At 38.4% G+C, this 20,981-nt stretch overlaps 1 protein-coding gene across 1 annotated transcript in view; it reads right to left on the bottom strand.

The window, feature by feature from the left end:
* The window catches only part of MCTP1 (multiple C2 and transmembrane domain containing 1), a 517,686-nt gene that overhangs the window by 64,272 nt on the left and 432,433 nt on the right, over positions 1 to 20,981 (bottom strand). Inside the window, exon 19 of the mRNA XM_039239406.1 lies at positions 7,422 to 7,475. Coding sequence (XP_039095337.1) covers positions 7,422 to 7,475 — 54 coding nt within the window. The remainder of the gene's footprint in view (positions 1 to 7,421; positions 7,476 to 20,981) is intronic.

Below are 20,981 nucleotides of genomic sequence, written 5' to 3'. Positions count from 1 at the left end.
TGCCTAAGTGGTTATGTGTGTGTGTGTTTTTTTTTTCCTGGGGAAAAAGTCTACAGCTTTCTTCAGATATTCAAAGGGTCTGTGACCAAAATAGGACTAATACTCTCTGTCCTGATGCTTTGTAGAGTGAAATGTTTTGAGAAATAGAATGAATGTTCTAAGGAAGTGAAATTCTTCTGTTGAAAAATCGAGTCAACCATGCCTTGGTGCTGTAGTCACAAATGAATAATACAGGCTCCTCAACAGGAAGATAAGCAAGTGTACTAGCCCTCTCATTTTCGGACAAGCTTTTCTGAATAAAAACTAAGGCAGTTTAGACAATAATATTTGCTTTGCTATACTGTTTTTAGTTTTCATATTGAATGAAGAACTGTGTAGCCATATTTATATAGAAGAGTATATTAATAAGGAAAATTAGTAACTTAGATCCAGTGCTTTAAAATGTGCGCGCACACACACACACACACACAGACGTGTGTGTGTGTAAGATGCTGTTGGAAGGCATCTGTATCAGTTTCTATTGCTGCTGTAATGAATAAACCTAGTGCCTTAAACGACACAGATTTATTATCTTACACTTTTGCAGTCTACACATTGCAAGTACGTCTCGCAGAGCTAACTAAAATCAAGATGTAGGCAGGACGGTATTTCTTTCTGGAGGCTCTTGGGGGAGAATCCACTTCCTTGCCCTCTCCAGCTTCTAAAGGCTACAGACATTTCTTGGTTTGTGGTCACCTTCCTTCATCTCCAAAGCTGGTGTAGCAGCTCAGCCCTCCAATCCCAGCCTGCCCTCCACCCTCTTCCGTTTGTTTTATTAATGCCAGCTCTCTGGACTTGGCTCCGTACCCTCACATTGGGTGCTGTCCAGCGGCTCCTTCTGCTGCTGTAGTTCTGGGTCTCCAGCTTCTTTTTGTGTTTATTGAGCCTACGTTACGGGACACACCCTCTCCTGGGCTGTAGAACTGCTGGCAGGACATCTTTGAGAGGTTATTATTCTGCTCACCACACCTCTGCTTAGCTGGTGTAGTGGGAAATGGCTGAACGTACAAGAAAGCAGTGCGAAGAACTAGGTTTCTAGTTCTGTAAGAGCTCCTAGCAGGGATGGATTATGCTCCAGACTCCCTGATTATGCTACCAGAATGCCTGAAGATCATGTCTAAGGTAATTTGCATTTGTTCTTTGATTTCTATTTTCCCATAAAACTTAGTTTTAAGGAAGGATAAAGATGCCAAACTTGGAAAACCTGAGCTTCAGTCCTGGCTCTGCCACTTATTGTTTATGTCACCTTTGGCAATGCACCTATGCTTGGCTGAAGCACAGTTTCCCCATTTGAAAATGACTTGAACTAGGAGCAGCAAGGAGAGGATGGGCCGGGATGTGCTGAGTGTGTGGGACTGCTCAGAGGATCTCCAGAATTAGACCGGCCCACAAGGGAGTCCTGGAATGAGAAACACCTGGGTGCCCTGGTGCCAGAAGCCCCTAGTTGTGGACTCTAAGGAGGCTGGCTCACAGCACCTATCAAGCAAATGCCAATCCTTGTGAACACTTCCCCTGACACTCCTGTCAGAGTCACCAGGCTGCAGAGCTTCACCTCAGAGGCCCAGCCAGGTGCAGCAGATGGGCTCTGGCCCCCAGGGGCTGTGCAGGGGTAACACCAGTAAAGGCTGAGTCAGGGCACTGACTGTGCATGTGAGCTCAGAAGGCTTCCTGCCCTGCAGGAGGCTGAATGCCATGGGCAGCAAGGCGTCCTTCTGACCTTTCTCTTGGGCATCCTCTAGTATGAATGTTGCTATGGTTCTAGATGAAGTAGAGTGTTCCTGCTGATTCAAGGTCAGTGGGCTAACACCTTAGCGGGTCTGAGCACCAATACACATCCTTAAAGAGGAATGGATCCTTCCTTGCTTTTTGCCTATTTGTTCTTCCCAGAAGGAGGCAAGTTTCCCATCACCCTTTCTGCATGCCCAACACCCCTTGCCCCAGAGCAGAACTAGATAAGAAGTAGAACATACTGTACTATGACTCCGTTTAAAATATGAAGTTTACCTCAGTAACATATATTTCAGTTTGTAACTCTGGTATGAGATGCTTCCTATCATCTTTGAAAGGATGTGTCGTCCCTGCAGGCAGGCTTTCCTAATTTGTTTACTATAAGACACTTACGGCATTGCCTGGCAATAGATACATACAAGGAACACAAAGATGGTTCCATTTTTGTTCCAGAGCCTGAGTGGATCTAGAACAAATTCTAAGCACAATTCTAAGCATCTAGCAGAATTCTGAGATGACTGCCAAGATTCCTACTTTCTGGTATATTTATTCTGTATAATCCCCTCCCTTCGTATGGGAAGGGAATTAGGAATACAATGGGATAGTCATCCCATGATTAGGTTATAGTAGATGGCACAGTGGACTTTAAGAAAGAATTATCTTTGGTGGGCCTGATATAATCAGGTGAAACCTGAAGAGGGACTAGGCTCTTCCTGAGGAAAGAGAGTTGAAGTGTTAGATTTGACAACAGGGGGATTCTCCATGGATGGATGTAAGATGGAAGGGACCACGTAAGAGAACCAGTGGGAGTAAAAAGCCAATAAGAAAATGAGGGCTTTAGTCCTTCAAATATAAGGAACCAAATTCTCCCAAAAAACTGAATGAACTTGGAAGTGGATTCTTCTGCAGAGCCTCAGATGAGGCTGATATCTTGAGTATGAGATGCTGAGCAGAGAGCCCAGCTGAGCCATGCCTAGACTTCTGACCTGCTGATTTGAGAACTAATACACGTAGCTTGTTTGAGGCCTCTAAGTTTGTCGTCATTTGGGATGCAACAATAGAAAACTAATAGACTAATACAATGCTATTCCAGTTAAATGTGAATTAACACCTTCTTTTTATTAAATTTTTTTAAACATTTATTTATTTTTGAGAGACAGAGAGAGACAGATCATGAGCAGGGGAGGGGCAGAGAGAGAGGGGCACACAGAATTGAAAGCAGGCTCCAGGCTCTGAGCTGTCAGCACAGAGCCCGACATGGGGCTTGAACCCACGAACCGTGAGATCATGACCTGAGCCGAAGTCGGATGCTCAACAGACTGAGCCACTCAGGTGCCCCAAGACTTTTTTAAAGATTTTTTTTCTTGACTCCTCTTTCCCTTTCTCCAAAGCTTTGATCTGCTCCCCAACCATGTAATTATTTCATTGAATATAACTAGAAAATGCCACTTTGTCATTAGAATCTTCTTCTCTCCTATCACATATCAGAGGTATCTCCTCCCCTACCCCCATCCTTGATTTGAGATGCAGAGACGTATGCATCCTGGGTATACTGGATACATTTGTAGGGCTGGAGAATCAAAGCAGAAAACACAGATTTCAAGAATTAAAGCAAACAATCTGTGTATGTTGAAGTAACTCAGATATGTTTCATTCATTGCATCTCGTTATCTTGAAACACAGTAACCTTGACATAATGGCTGAGGAAAAAGGAGAAGCAAGGCAAGCATAAATGCCTGAACATTTTAATGCCTTTTATCAATAAACATTAGTAGTATGCCATGCGTCCGAATCCAAGCTTATCCTGAGGAAAACCTGCGTTCTATCTTCTGCTTCCTGATATTGCAGCTGGATCCCATTACAAGTGTAGGACACACCATGGGAAGCATGCCTAAACTTTTTAAGCTACAAAACGAAAGCTGATCTTCATTAATTAGATGTCTAGATTATGCAGATTGACCACTGTATTATTATAAATAACATGGTCAAAAACACTATTATATGGCTTGTTGATAGCTCCACCTAGGTAATTTAGCTAAGCCTTATTTACTAAGATATTCTTTTAACCACAAAGGCAGGATTTGGTGTCAGGTCAAAAATCAGATCAAACTGTGAATTTGTGGCTGATGGCTGAGAGAATGCTCTACAACAAAGGGAACTGAGAAAGCAGTAGGATGCCTTTCTCACATTTAATTCAGGGGAAATTTCATCTCTGGTACAGCTTCATCTAGTGCTACGACATAATGCAGATAAGTGAAAATATTAACAAGTCAATGATTCATAACTAAGACCCACCATTGAAAACCCACATTCTCTGCCTTTGTGAAAACCACGGAATTGGATTAAGAAAGAAGCCACCTAATTTTAGATTCAAGCAAATGTGGACAATGGGTCCGAGAATGAAGGCTAAGTCTGAAGGTCACAAACCCTCACCTGAATAATGATTAGCGGTTTTAATAAAAAGGAAGGACACATGAAAAACAAAATCCTCAAACGCCCATTGTGTGGAAAAGCTTCAGGAACTGGGGTTCCAGGTGAATCGTGATTTAACTTTTACCAACTTTAACCAAAGTCTTCCCAGGTGCTGAAGTTAGCACTAGAGAAAAGCTCTTACAAAAATGTTAGGTGAAGTAATTATAATCTGTGTCCACTTCAACTTCTTGTACCTGTGTCTTTGCCATCTATATAATTATGTTGAGGGAAAACACTTTGAGCTGAAATGAAATAAACGACTTCAGTTTATGTCCACACGGACCTTGTCAAGTAGCCAATGACTTGCCCTTTCATTGTGAGTGACTAATATCAATGCTGGCTCTAAAGAAAGACACTTTTCATAATCGCCCAACAATCTGCTAAGTGAAAACATATGGATGGGCTTAGGCAAAGCCTGCCAGGGGGTCTATGCTGAATGGAAAACAGGTGCTCTCATTCTGTGCCACGTAATACCCCATTTACCCCCAAGTCCAAAGGTTATAAGACTAATAGCTGCCTTGTGGTAATCAGGGAAAGCCCAGAAACCAGCCTCGATGTAACATCTGGGACATATTTTACATACTTGCAACATATGCTTCAGGTTCAATTAAAGTGAGGCTTTGGCACATTTATTAATCTTTTTTACTTTTATCCTATAAGAGGACTCACTGACCTGACCCCACTATTATGCCATATGAGAAAACAGAGAAATAATGAGAGCTAGAGGTCAATGCCCACTCATATGGCAAAAAACACATTTGTTTTCTCCTGAAATTCCATTACGCACGACTCTATACACAAACTTTAAACAGAGGAACCAATGGATTCTTTTAACGTAGGAAATTACCCTTCTCCCACTCAGACATACTGATAGCCAAGACTTTACAGCCTTTGCCACTATGACACCACTCAAGAGATGGAAGCTGGTAAATGGAAACTTGAAGGATCCTTTTATATTTTCATTTCTTATGGTAAAATCTTTCTATTTTAACACGTCCACTCTAGGATTCTTCTGTTACGCAAGCCCCTAAAAGTCTTTTGAAAATTATTATTCTTGAGATTTTCTTTTTGCTCAGATATGGTTTTTATGCTGTCAATTGCATTATGAGTAGAAAGGAAAAGCCTCCTTACATATCACTCAAATAAAGGGTTGGATTTATGAAAATCAGCTCACGACGCTTTCATACGGAAAACGCACTGTTTGTCAGCAGCCTGTGCACAAGAATACAGTAGAATTCACACAGTTATTTAAGCACTCATTTGCAATCAACTCTGGTACCAGATCTGCAAATGTGTTAGAACCAGGGTGTCATTTGCAGACACCTAAACACTAGATTACAACAGATGCCGCTGCAGAGACCTGGTGCTATTTCCACCGGGCATGCTCCACTCGACATCTAGGTTTTGGGGAGGTAGTTAACCAAGTGTGATTTGCTTCCCACTCCTAACATTCTCTCTATTAAAAAAATGACCATAAAGGGGAGATTAGTGGTTTGGAGTATCAACAAACTGGCTTAAAAAAAAATACAGGTTGCCTTCAAGCAGGGACATTTAAGTACTAGACTTCACTAAGGGTTTCCATCTATTAACATTTCTGGAGAAACGCCCGCTGCTGGAATGAATCTTTATGGTGGCTTTAATAATAAAGCAGCAACAAGCAAAGGAAAATAGCCATAAATGGATGGCAGCTCAGTGTTTATCAGCAGAGAAATGATGATTCAGGGCTGGCATGTTGAGTTAAAATACAAGCTCTCTACAGCTCTACTACTGGCCTTAACAATAAATCATATCATTTATTGCCAGAAGTGTATGTTCATGTTATTTAACATTAAAAACAAGCACATATGTGTTTTTGTGGGAAGGAGATTTTGTGAGTTTATGTTTGATGATGTCACTAATGACTAAATGATATAGAGAAGAAAAATTTCACATAAAAGCTCTATCAATTTAAAAATGTCTGGAACAGCATTAGATGGGAGAAAGTGTGTGTATGTGTCTATGTTTTCATTCTCCTTCTAGCATCGAACATTGGTCAAGAAAAAATCATGTGGGGTTTGACTAATCACTGTGAATTGTTTTTGTTTTTTTGTTTTCTTTTTTTACATTTCTAATGCTTGCTTCCAGTACGTGAATTCTTACACAGGGGTATAATTGTACATCTCTGCTAGAATCAAAGGTCAAGGGCATAAATTAAGATACACTGTTGTTCTCTTTTATTCCAAAAATTCACTGCTTTACTATAATAGAAATCAGATTCCAGTGAAGGTCACAATCTGGTTTTGTATGCCAAACAATTTGGAAATAATGAATGATATTCTCTCTTCCCTCCCAATTTCATCCTAGCACCTTTTAGATTTTCTATCTAGAAATGCCCATGGATTTTGATAAAACAGCATCACTATCCTCCTTGCCTATAAAAAGACTTTCTTCTGACCCCAGACACCACTACAGTGGTTCAAATTCATTCTAATTCATCCCTCCAGTTGTCCCCTCTCCCCAGGGAACGGCCACTCCAAGCGATTCCAGAAACTAGCTGGGATCTTTTTCTTTTTTAACGATGGTCGCCATTCCCATGCCAACCAGCAATTCAAAAATAACCTCTCAACAGGCTTTCCTGCCCAAGAAGCCACAGGGCCACACCAAGTCAAGTCTAGGCAAGGGCCCTGAGCACTGGGATTATGTAAATGCCCTCTGGAGCCTATACACACACACACACACACACACACACACACACACGTGTTCTTTTGCTGAGCAATTCTTTTGAAAATTAGAGATGACAATATCCATGTTCAACTTAAGCAGACTGCTATTTTTTCACTTCTCTCTTCCTCCGAAGTGTAGCCCGATTTGTAATACTCAAGACAGGACAAATTTTTGCCCTTCAAAAACAGTTGTCACTGCTGTTATCTTCACGAGAGCTATCAAGTTCCAGACAAGCTGAATTATTATTTTTTTTTGTTCCTGGCAGAAAAATATTTGACCCAGCTCTGGACACAAGCGAAGAGGATTTATGGCCCTCTCTCCTTCTTTGCAACATGCAGTGGCATTGTTAGGATGATAAACAGCACTGTCCAATTTTCTGGACTCAAACACTTCGACTCCTTTTTTAACTGTCTGTGAAAACAGTGTCATGTCTACATTTCCCCATCCCCTGGTACCCAAGTGCTGGGAAGGATAATTACCTTGTCATCTTTGTCATCTTCTTCTTCCTCGTCCTCCAGCATGTCCTCCACTACCTGCAGACAGAAACAGAAGTCATTTCCGTGCTCTTAAGAGGAGAGAATTTTGTTCTGTCATTTTGAACCTTTTGGAAATGAAAACTTTATTAACATTTGAAACAGATGCATGGAGAGGGACTATTTGATCTAGAGATAGGGATTAGGAAAATGCTCTGCCTTTAATTGATTGAAACCAGGGAAGTGAATCCCACTGGGGGAGTCCTATGTGTGTGAAATGTTCTGTGACGACTTAAAGAATTTGAAATATGCATAAGGTAAACTAACGTTAATTTGAGAGATGCTGGAAATCAGGAAATTTCCTTTCTTACTTACTCCATGGTCTGTATTAATGAGGCACTTTAAGTTTGGAACTAGAAAACTAAGCAGAAAACAGCTCTGCTATTTCTAATTGACTTTTTACCAAACTCTAAGGGAAAGTATACTGTCTGTTCACTGATTTATGCTGGTGGTCTATGGCATAAAGCTAATATCTTTCATGGCTCAAATTTTACTTATTTTTAATTTTTTTAATTGAATACACTTGATAAGTTTAAAGTATGCTGTGTGTTACTTGGATACATTTATATATTGTGTTTGCTAATTATACATTATGTTTGCTAATGTGGCAGTACTTATCACTTTACATCAATATAATACACCATTACGGCTTATGTTCATTATACTGTGCATTAGATATGGACGGCTTACTTACTACCTGTCACAAGTTTGTACCCTTAAACACCATCACTGCTATCCCTGCCCTCCATCCCATGGTAATCACCAGTTTACTATCTTTTTTTAATACATTTAACTTTTTTAGATTTCACATATAAATGCCCTCATATAGTACTACTCTTTCTCTGACTTATCTTGCTTATGATGTGCTCAAGGTCTATCCATGTTGTCACAAAAGGGAGGCTATCTTCCCGTCTTGTAACTGTGTAACATTCCACTATGTATACGTACCATATCTTTTTCACCCATTCATCTGTTGATAGGCATTTGAGTTGTTTCCATATACTGGCATTGGGAATCATGCTGCAGTAAACATGGTACCACAGATAATTTTTCGATACCCTGTGTTCATTTCCTTTGGGTATATATTAGAAGCTTAATTGTTGGACCATATGGTGGATCCATTTTTATTTTTTTGAGGAACCTCACATTGTTTTCCATAGTGTTGGGACCAACTTATATCCCTACCAACAATGTATCAGGGTTCTCTATTTACCACATCCTCAACAGGACCTATTGTCTCTTCCTGATGAGAGTCATTCTAAAGATGTTCGATAACTCATTGATAAGTTGATATAGAGGTGATATTGCATTGAGGTTTGAGTTTGGATTTCCTTTATATTAATGATGTTAAACATCTTTTCATCTGTCGGCCACTTTGATATTCTCTTTGGAAAATTGTCTATTTAGTTCTTTGCCTATTTTTATTTATTTATTTTTAAGTATTTATTTATTCTTGAGAGAAAGAGAAAGTGCAAGCAAGGGGAAGAAAGAGGGAGAGATAGAGCATCTGAAGCAGACTATTGGCTCTGAGCTGTCAGAAAGAGCCCAATGTGGGACTCAAACTCGAGAACTGTGAGATCATGACCGGAGCCAAATTCAGGTGCTTAACCAGCTGAGCCACCCAGGCGCCCCGCTTCTGCCTATTTTTAAATTTGATTGTTTGGGGTTGCCTGGGTGGCTCAGTCAGTTAAGTGTCCAACTTTGGCTCAGGTCATGATCTCATGGTTCGTGGGTTCAAGCCCCATGTCTGAGCTGACAACTAGCTCAGAGCCTGGAGCCTGTTTCAGATTCTGTGTCTCCCTCTCTCTGTGACCCTCTCCTTTTCTCTCTGTCTCCCTCTCTCTCTCTCTCTCTCTCTCTCTCTCAGAAATAAATTAAAACATAAAAAAATAAATTGGATTGTTTGTTGTTGTTGTTGTTAGGGAGTTGACTGAGTTCTTTAGATATTATGGATATTAATCTCTTATCTGCAGACTGTTTGCAAAAGTTTTCTCCCATTCTGTAGGTTGTCTTTTTATTTCAACTTTTGACTATCTCTCTGTATTAGTTTTTGATTTTGTGGGTTACCAGACACTCTAAATTCTCTGATTTTACACAAGGATTACATTATGAAAATGGACAATGAAAGAAAATTAGGAATGTATTCAATAATCGAGCGTATATGATATGTACATATAACCCGTGTAGGTAGATATGCATGAATGCATTTTTTTTATGACTCTTGGTTTCCTTACTTCAACCTAATGCAATAGTCATTTTGGATTTGTCGAATAATTTGTCCTTTCCTTGATTAATGTGTAACTGTGGTATTACAAATGGGATTTCACTCTGTGTCAGGTGTTTTATTATGGTTTTATACACTTACTCATTCTCTCTTTCTCTCGCTCTCTCTCCATGGAAACCAAAAATTTTTAAAACTTTGGGGAGGGTTGATATTCAGTTAAGTGCCAACTTCTGATTGCATTATATCATTTCATATAACTTCTAATTCTTGTGGTGCTTTTCTTTTTTATCCAGTCTGTATCTCTATTTTTGAATAAACGTGATAGAATCATGGTTATTAAATATTTTTAAATCTTTCTCTCAGAGCTCGTAACTTTAAAAGATAGAGACAGCTAGGGCTTCTTTCATGTGGCTTGTGATACAGACAGGAATATGCTATGAGTGAAAACTTCAATAGCTAAGACTGTATTATGCAAAAAGCTACACAAACTGAGATAATATGTTAGAACTTCCAGTAATCTAATAATTATTCGCAAATATTCTAAAAGCATTAACTTATTTAAAAGAATAGCCCAAACACAAACCTCCATTTCTCATAAATCAATACAGAACCTAAAGCATCTGACAGCTTGTGATTGTTCCTAATTAGTTTTTTTTTAATTTGAGAGAGAGAGAGAGAGAGAAAGAGCGCTAGTCTGAGCAGGGGAGAGGGGCAGAAGGGGAGAGAAACAGTGTGTCCCACACAGGCCCCATACTCAGTGCAGAGCACAACGCGGGGCTTGATCTCATGACCCCTAGGATCATGACCTGAGTTGAAATCAAGAGTCAGACACTCAACAAACTAGGCCACCCAGGTGCCTGGAGATTGTTCCTAATTTAATGGCCTGCTTTAAATCTTCTCTTATATGTTAGAATTTTGTGGTCTTTCATTTGGACATTCAGCATATCAAAAGAACCATAGAAACACAAAGTTCTGTTTCCAACATCTGGTGAGAGTTTACAATTATTTTCAAGACATATAAAGCAATTAAACCTCAGCAAGAAAGGACTCTTAACATTCTTTCTAACTATATTCAGTAACTCCATAAGTATTTATTATAAAACCCCTTGTCCAAGAAACACAGTGCTAGGTACCACGGGGATACAAAGCTGAAAACATCCTCAAGAGGTTTATAATCCAGTATAATTTAAACGGAGCCTACAAGCTAATCATTCATGTTGACTTTTAATTTCCTGAAAGTTTGAAGTATTCAGAAGTATATAGAAATAATAGTGACAAAGCATAATCAAGGTGCTATAAGCTAGGTAATTCCAAATTGGGCTAATTTTGATGGAAGTTTAAATAGGAGAAATAGTCACAATATTTCAGTACATTGCATTTCTTCCAAAGAATTCACCTGACACTGCAAGAAGCTGAGCTAGAACTCAAATCCGAACAGTGGGATAGCAAAGAGGCGGGGGATGAATTCACCTAACTCTCATGCATCTTATTAAAATGATTACAATTTTGTATCTCTAATAAAATGAGTTTAAAAGTTTTGATGTAGATTAAGTAAATTTTGTAAAACCTGTATAGATTTGAGGTATAAAATAGGATGATTTGGTTAAGTCATATCTTACTAAAATTACCCACAAAGTCATCTATCACATATGTCAAGGAAAAAGAAATGAATAGTATAGTATACTTTTACTCCTAGGCATAAACTCAATGTTTTCACTAATTATTAAAAATGTATTATATGCATCTTTTTAATATATATGATCATACTGCAGGTGCTAAGAAGGAAGAATGGTGTCAGATTGTGCCTAACAGATTGCAAGGGGCATAATAATGTTCAAGAAATATTTGCTGACAGAATGGAGAAATGACTGCATCAACTATTGCTCATATCTTTCTTTTTTTTTTTGTTTTTTTTTAAAAGTTTTTATTTATGCATGTATGTATGTATGTATTTACTTATTTATTTATTTTGAGAGAGAGAGAGAGAAAGAGAGGGAGTGAGGGAAGGAGGGAAGGAGGGAGAGAGAGAGAGAGAGAGAGAGAATCTGAAACAGGCTCCGTGTTGTCAAGTGCAGAGCTCAATGTGGGGCTTGATCTCAGGAAACTTGAGATCACGATCTGAGCCAAAATCAAAAGTTGGACACTCAATCGACTGAGCCACCCAGGTGCCCCTATTCTTTTTTAACAGGTTTTTTTTTTTTTAATATTTTTATTTATTCCTAGGAGAGATAGAGACAGCGTGAGCAGGGGAGGGTCAGAGAGAGAGGGAGACACAGACTCTGAAACAGGCTCCAGGCTCTGAGCTGTCAGCACAGAGCCCGATGCGGGGCTCGAACCCACGAACCGCGAGATCATGACCTAAGCGAAAGTCGGACGCTTAACCGACTAAGCCACCCAGGCGCCCCCAGGTGCCCCTATTCTTTATATCTTTCAACAGGTTTTTATGTAAAAGACCCGAACTAGCTCACAGAAGAGAACTAGCTTGTCTGGGAAGCCTTATACCTAATCGGTGACACAGACTAATAAAAGCAAATATTCAAAATGCCTTCAAGTATTTGCCTAGACACAGAAACCATAAATATTTAACCTTTAAGATTTGGAGATTTCTACTACCTTCAAGTTAATTTTCAAAATTTCAGAATATTATCAAAACAGAAAATAAGCCAATAGCTTAATTTACACATTTTCCAAATCAGCTGTAGATCTTAAGTTCAAGAACAACTCAGAGAGGTCTACAGAATCAGGCTCTTCGTTTGCAAAACCCAAACTGTTCTTACCCTGCACAAGTGGGTAATTGGCTACGCACAATTGCTCTACAAATGTGCAGCCAGAACCACCCAATACAACCATTTGCTTTTACATTTGGCAGAAAAGTGTTGTGTTAGCGAGATGCCTTTGTGTTGTGTTTTAGCGCTCTAGTGAGGGCTTTTCCCCTCCTCCAGTGCCTTTTTAATGTTACATCATAAACATCTACAAATGAGGATTTATAATACAGATGCTTTCCTATGGATGCCTTTAAGCTGCTTCAGAATGTATCTGCTATTACATTTTGCTCAGGTGAAGTTGAAGGTGGCTTGGAAAATGGAGATAATAGGACCTATCCCACAGTGTGATTAAGGATCCAATGAAATCATGTGTTTAAAGTAACAAGCATGGTTTCTGTATGGAAGTAAGTGTTCAAAAATGTTACCTATTAGTGACAAGAAAAATAACATCAAATTAAGAATATTTTAAACAGTAATTTTTAAAAATTGTTAGGTGTTTTCTTTTCCTGGGCAAAATATTCATTGTTCTTAATGACATACAAACTTCTGGTTCATGTTTCAGAGACACTAAGAAGCACATAGAAGGGCACAGGTAGGGACTTGGATAAAGATTCCCAATTAAAATGATGACGCTTTCACTAATTTTCAGGCATTAACGGTCCAATGAAGTGGACGGCTATAAAGGCAAAAGTGTCTCAGAAGTGGGGTTGTGCTTTGAGACATGAGCCCTGGCCAAATGCAATGTATGTAGAAACTGCAGACAAGAGCTTTTAAAAACAAACTGTATATATTACTGAAGTGCATTTAATGACTGCACAAACCCACAACCTTTCCCAGAGAACTCAAACACCACCTAACATTTAGAAAGAGCGTGGGGTTGCACACTTAACAAAGGAAAACAAAACAAAAAAAAGGAGTCTTCATCTCAAACCCAGCCCCTTCCTCTTCAAATAAAGCCCCATAAGGACTACATACTTTTGTTTGCAAGTATATGAAGTCCAGTTGCCCAAACATTTGTCAACAATAATTTAATAACAACACATATGCAGGATTTCCTTGAGAAAAAAAAATACATGTGTTCTAAAAGATACATTTTTACAACGTTGTTTTTTCCTTTCCCTTTCCTTCAAGGGGGAGATCTCATATCGGCTCTAGAATTCTCTTTCCAAATTATGCTTTCTGATACCTTGCTTGAAAGCAAGTAGTATTAATCAAACAAAGGAAGGGCACTAGGGAAATCAGAAAGATGTAATGCAAGCAGTTAAAAGTGACATGACCTTCTGTAATGTCGCTCGTCACAGACTTATATGCCACACGCTGGAGGAAGGTCTTGAAAGAAACTGATTCCTTGGTACTATTCCTTGAATGTAATACTAATAAAGATGACATTTTTAAAAACACACGTAGACAGCCCCAAATGCAGCATGCCAGCTACATTACAGCCAAAGAATAAGCAGATAATGTTATTTTTGAAAGCCTAATATTTCTTCCTTCATATTCCATATTTGCTGAACACTTGTCATTAACATATAAAATATAGTATGTGGCTGTACCTTTTAAAAATCCATTTTCAAATGGAGCAAGATTGCATCTGTAGAATCTATAGGTTGTATAGTTGCATAGGAGCTCTTTTCAGATTGTGACTTATAATTCAACACAACTTAAACGCTTTGTGATTTGCAAGGAAATAAAATTTTATTTGGCTGAAAATGTTAATAATGGCATTGGTAATCTGAATAAAAATATGCCATGTTCAGTGTTACTGCACCAGACAATGATGCATAAGGGAGGGGACCAGGGGATGTAGAAAAGGATGACTAAGGCGGCAGAGGGATGAGAAAAAGTGGACTCGGGGCAACTTCTTTGTTAAAGTCATCACGGGGGCAGTGAATCCTAATTGCGGCTTTTTAATGCCAGTTTAGGGTGCGTGTTTTAAGACAAAACTGACGAAAGGGGGTTAAAAGGCCTATCAATAATTCTAGAAATACTTTGTATTATGGTTTTCCTAGCAATGAAGGCTTCCACTTTTTTGTAACTCTTTAAAGAAAAAACAAAACAAAACAAAAGGATGTTGGTTATGCTACCCTTGTAAGATAACGACTGAGTTACCACAAGGCCAGAAACTCAAAAGCCAAAGCTGACACAAACCGGGTTCTTTCATCTGTTTACTTTTTTCCTTGGGAATAATCTTTGAATTAAATAGATGTTTTGCTATGTTCAGAATGAATAGTTGCACAATTCAAATTGCTTTACTCAAACACGGTCTATAAAAAAGCAACACATTTAAATTAAAGAAGAAATCACTGCTGTCCAGATGTGCAACTGCATGTTAAAAAATTAAAGAAAGAAAATTGTCACAAAAGAAAGAAGTTTCATATTTAATTTCATATTCAGAGAACATCCAAATGTGTACAGATGCTTATATTTGGACACATTACAAACTAAATGTCTATTTCCACCCTAGAGATATAAAGGAATTTGGAGAGAACGGTATTCTTCACCATGGTCTGGAGTTCATTTATACCATTTTTGTGTGTGCATAAACCAAGCAGAGCATGCATTTGTGTGCCAATGAATTTATTACATGTGTAAATATCATGTGGAATTACTGAAAGTCTATGGATTGAGAAGATTCATATAACTGCTCAGATTATTTCAGATCATTGAAAAGTACCCAAGGTTAAGCAAAAGACTTCTGCGGTCAATAAGATCATTATAGGTGTGCTTGGCCTGTCATTTTCACAACAGCACATCTGCTTCTCACGAAATTTTTGAGAAGGAACTTTTGCAAAAGAATGGCGCAATTAAGCCACACATATAATTTACTCCACGTTTGAGAGAATAATAAGAGTCGTAAACAGGTCTGGGATATACTGTTTCATCTAGTGTATCTCAAAAGCAACTGGATGTATGATGGCTGCTTAGTTTGATTCACGCTATTAAAGATTTGACCTTGGAGTATTTCAGCCACAGTAGTCATCAAGATAACTGAACCACTAGATGTAATAATAATTAGTGTGATAGGCCTGCCAGTGAGGTTGAATATATTGCAATACAAAAGAAGGCAGACTAAAAAGAAAAGCATTATTACTTACTGCTAAAAGACTTCCTGATTTTCACAGAGACACTCAAATACAATTATTTCTTCTTGCAGAATGCATTTCCTTGGCTCATTCTGGGAAGTGCCATGTTGTAATTTAGTCTGATTCTTAATAGGAAATGTGGCTTTAATGTGGCTATCAGATGACTTCTGATGCATGCCACTGATTACATATAGCCTGTATTCTGCATCATCAACAACAACATTCTTATTTGCAGTATAATACGCTTTGCTGTAAGGTGCAGGGGCAGTAAATTTACTTTACTGGCCAAGAATATGTAACCTTTTATTTTTTTAAGTGTCAGCTTAATATGTGGGAAACCTCTTCCATTATGAAAGACCAAATAATAATATAAATTCTATAATCAGTATAAGCATCTTAAATGAATTTCTTCTCATATTTCCTTTTGAGTATTCTTAAATGTTCATTCTTAGACTTACACAAAGCATTGTGAACAGAATTCTAGTGTTTATTTGAACTATGTCTCCATCTAAAGGCTTCACAATGTATTGTGTTTCTGCTGGCAGGAAAAAGTCTAAGCTTGGTGTCTTAGGATATTGCATATTAATTTGACAGAGCAGGAAAAAAATAGGTCAACTCTTAACCTATCGTGTGCTTTTTAAATGACAATGCTTTTTTGAAACTATTTTTTTGTCAGGTTAAAAAAGAAGTATATAAAAAGTCCCCCAAATTGAATTGTTTCACATGCTTTGCAAAGTGAAATTAAAAGATCACTAGATGCATCACTAATCTATTTTATGAAATTTAGTATTTTCAAAGGCAGATTTCTCTGTGAATTCAAAGCAAACAGATCTCAAATAAAAAAGAAAACTATGCACTCGAGCCTCTCTATATAAAACCAGATTTCCATTCCAGAAGCACAGATTTGTTTAAAAAAAAAAAAAAAAAAAGGAAGGGAAGGGGCACAATTTTAAATGTTTCAAACTCTAAAACCAGCCTAGGAATTTTTAAGTATTTCATCAAGAGCCCACATTATCCATTTAAAACATTTTCTGCAAAGTAAGAGGAGGGAGTGGTCTGACCTCTGTTAGAGTTACCACGTGTACACTCTTCCCAGAACTGTGCATTGTTCTAACCCTGCAGGCATGATGGGGGGCATTGAAGCTGCAGTAGTCAAGAAGTTCCTCTTAAGATAAATCTAAGGTTTAGCACATGGAATAGGGGAAAATACTACATTTTGGGAACAGCGGAATTTGAAAACAACAACAGCAGCAGCAGCAATCTTTTATCTTGGAGATTAACGTTCGCAAACTTTTGGACCATACTGCTCTATTAGGTTTGATTCACTTTGTACAGAAATTCGCAGCTACTCCCTATTTTAAACAGTCTGTTGGGGGTAACGGAAGGGGTGAGGGGAATAGGTGGACATGTGTAGAAAAAATATTCCGACACTAATTTGATTTTCTTTCTCTTTTGTTCTTCTTGTGCCTAGGATATTTTGAACCCTGAGAACATTATGTGAGAAAAATCTAACTTTAAAAAGAGATTGCGTTTTGAATGTCAAAAAATCATATAGTCAGAAAACTTTAGGTTTTTTTCTTTATATCCCTTTTCTATAAATAATAATGATAAAAATATTTTTTATCTCTCTTTGTAAAGAATAATCACCTCACAAAAGAAGGCCCATGTGGGTGTAGACCTACATTTGAACTGGAAAGAATGTCTGTGGTGAATGGTGAATTGTAGCATAAAAGCCTGAATGAAAAGAATGTTCACGAAACCTCACATAAAACCTCCGTAACCGTTTTATCATGAGCTTCCCACAATATAACACAAGAGCTCTATATTCTAGGAAAAGCTTGCCTGGTCCACTTATCATGTCTGCTTTATGTAGTGTACTGTATGATCGCTAAATTAGTGCATAATGCATTTATAATATTTATAGTACCAACATTTAGTTAAATAACCTTTATGTAAGATTTATGTTGATTTTTTTTATTTCTCATTTAATGGCAAATTATGAAGAGCATGTTTCATAAAGATAATTCTCCATTTAAATTCATCAGTCCATTAAATATTAAAATTATGTTTCTGATGCAATCGAGAACAAATTTGTCCAGCTTCAGTGATTATTTGCACTCATAAAAATTAGGCTTGATTAATAAAATTTAAATGCTTGATTAAGTTGACATTTTCATGTTCTATTCTGATTTATTAAAATTAGTCCCTGTGCCCAGGCCTGGTACGTTAGTGTGGGTTTACCTTCCTCCTTCCCTTAGTCGACTACCAGAGAGAGGCTGTTAGGAAGGTGTATTGTGCTTTTGGACTCAAATATGGTTCAGAAAAATGCCCTGTTCCTTGCTCACAGTGTTACTGGTCCTGGTCTTGATGCATTGTGTGTGGTGGAGGTTTGTACTACAATAAACAAGAAAAATGTTACTTTCAAATATCTATTGATAGGATCTGGAAAACAGCATTTATTTATGATATTTCTGTAAAATTCAGTTACCAAGAAGCTTTCATCTGTAGAGGACTGGTCAAATTTCTTCATCTGCTTCTTTTGCTGATAAAAAATACAGTTTTTGTTTCTGTGGGACTTCCGTACACATAGCAGGGGATTTACAGACACAGGAAATCTTTCTGTGGCAATGCTATTGTCTTGGTCTATAAGCTTAAAACCAAGACTGATGGCCATGGAAAACCATTCTCTTCAAGAGCTTTTATGGGGCGCCTGGGTGGCTCAGTCAGTTAGGCATTCAACTTCAGCTTGGGTCATGATCTCACTGTTTCTGAGTTCGAGCCCCATTTCGGACTCTGTGCTGACAGCTCAGAGCCTGGAGCCTGCTTCAGATTCTGTGTCTCCCCCACTCTCTGCCCCTCCCCCACTCATGCTCTGTCTCTCTATGTCTCTCAATAAATTAAACATTAAAAAATAAAAAGAGCTTTTACAAGGGAACTCTTCAAGAGTAGAAGTGACATACAATGCTTAACTCCTCATTATAGCCACCCTAGTTTGTCCTGTTTTCCACACGGTCAGGTGCCTAGTTGTCATTTATTGTGTCCTCAGTATAACACAGTAGGTTGTCTCTTTAATCCTCACAAGACCTCAACAAGGTGGGTATGATCCCTGTGTTATTGGTGAGGAAACTGTGGCTCATGAGATGAGTAAATGTGTACAGTCAACAAGTGGAAAGTCTGGAGCTAAATTCACATCTTCCTAATTTCAGAGTTTGGGCTTTTAACCTCAACCAACTAGACATGAGTAGTGGCAACACTCATTTTTAAGATGTTTTTGATGCTGACTGTGGGAGTGTCACCTAGTTGGAAATTTGTTTAGATGAACTTTCTTTCATTTAAGTATGTTACCAGAATATTTGATTAAAAAAAATAGTAGGGTATGATAGTTATTTTTTTCCTTCATGATGAAATAAATTCAGTAACAAATGACAGAAAATGCTCTTGAAGGCATATTTCAGTTTGGTTACCTCCATGTACCATTACAGTTCTATGTACACGATGGTGGAAAGGTTTTAAGGTTGTCTGCCCTTGATAAATGTGTATCAAATAACACTAAAAAAATAATGAATATAAAACTCTCCAAATTATTAGACTCCTATAATAGTTCTGATTTACAGTTTCCACAAGCAGATAAAGACATACCATTTGTTTTCTACTTCTAGTTAGTTATTTGAGGTCTTGCACTTTCTTTCTTATTTTTTTATAGTTTATTATTTTTGAGACAGAGCACGAGTTGGGGAGGGGCAGAGAGAGAGAGGGAGACACAGAAACTGAAACAGTCTCCGGGCTCTTAGCTGTCAGCATAGAGCCCGATGTGGGGCTCGAACTCACGGACCCGGAGATCATGACCTGGGCTGAAGTTGGACGCTCAACCAACTGAGCCACCCAGTCTTGCACTTTCTTGTCATCTTTCTGAACCAGAACAATAAATCTCCACAAATATCATAGGAAACCCTGTACCAACATCACCCACTACAAAGGGTATAATGGGTATAATGATCAGGCTAGTGATGCAAACTAGTCACGGGATCATGAGTCAGCTACGAGGTGCTTCTCTTGATCGTATCTCCTGCCTCCCTCACGATAATGTTTGAAGGAGTTTGGGCTCATTATAAGGAGAAGGCAAAATCATTCACAAAGAACAGACTATCACTAAAAAGAAGGAGAGTAAGAATAACACAAGCACCCTGGGAACCGAGACCAAAACTGTGAGTACTCTTTTTTCTTCTCTCCTCCAGCTCCCTCTTCAATCACAGAAATGACAAAATTGTGGGGGAAGACCTTTTGGAAGAACAAAGGTAATAAAACCATTTGGTTGACATACAGGTAAACACTTGGGCTGGACACTTTGGAGAACAACTTAGGTAATGAGTTCTTTGGATGCAAGGGAGGCTTTGAAAGGAGTTTAGAAAATTGGCTTTTCAAGCAGTTTCTGGGACCCCAGGAATCATCTGGGGCCCAAATAAGAGAAAATCTATTATTTATGGGGGCAAGATCTTCAAGTTTATTTCTAGGTTGTCAAGACAATTCATTTGGTGGAAAAGGAGCTAGCTTTCAGGGCAGAAATCCTCTAGAAGAATGAAGCTCCCCTCTTGATCTTGGGATGTTCTCATATGCACCTTTGGAGAATCTGAGCAAGGTGGGAAGGAGTAGGCAAGATACGAGAGTAACTATAAGCATTCTCTGTGGCAGCTACTGCTAACTTTAGTTCTATCTTTCTTCTGAGTCTTAACAGATCCAAACCAACACGTATGCCTTCCAGTGAGGAGAATCTTTAGTAAATTGACTTTTAAAAATAGAAATGTTTTCCTTTACATCTTTCTCTGTATGAACTGACATGTCACGTACAGGTAACACTCATCTTCTACCGTTCTATAATTTTATCTTTCCAATTTGAAGTTTAGCTGCAGTCTGAGAATAGAGTAGAAAGACAGCCAATAAACTGAAAAAGTATTAAAGGCAAACACAGAGTTAGTGACAGGGACAGACTGAAGGCTGGAATAAGAGCTGTGGTCACAGATGATTAGAGCCTTTTTCTTTACATATGCAGCACATGCACATACATCTGAGGTGATCTAAAGATCTTTTGGTTACACACCATGCATATTATATATACATCCCTATTATTGCATCTATTATATTCATGTACTTGATTTAGTTGTTTGTTTCTGTCACTAGACCACAAACTGTCCTGGGAAGGGATCCTCTTAATCATCTTTGAACAACAGCTAGTGCTATGCCTGCAGATGTTTAATAAACTTTTGTTGAATGCAAATAATCATGCATAAAAATTAGACAATTTTGGGGGTACCTGGCTGGCTCAGTCAGTTGAACGTCTGACTTAAGCTCAGGTCATGATCTTGCGGTTTGTGGGTTTGAGCCCTGCTTTGGGCTCTGTGCTGACAGCTCAGAGCCTGGACCCTGCTTCTGATTCTGT

This window comes from Hyaena hyaena, unplaced genomic scaffold (genome assembly GCF_003009895.1).
Source record: "Hyaena hyaena isolate Hyena2069 unplaced genomic scaffold, ASM300989v1 scaffold_156, whole genome shotgun sequence".
NCBI lineage: Eukaryota > Metazoa > Chordata > Mammalia > Carnivora > Hyaenidae > Hyaena > Hyaena hyaena.
This window is presented reverse-complemented; position numbering and strand designations above follow the sequence as displayed.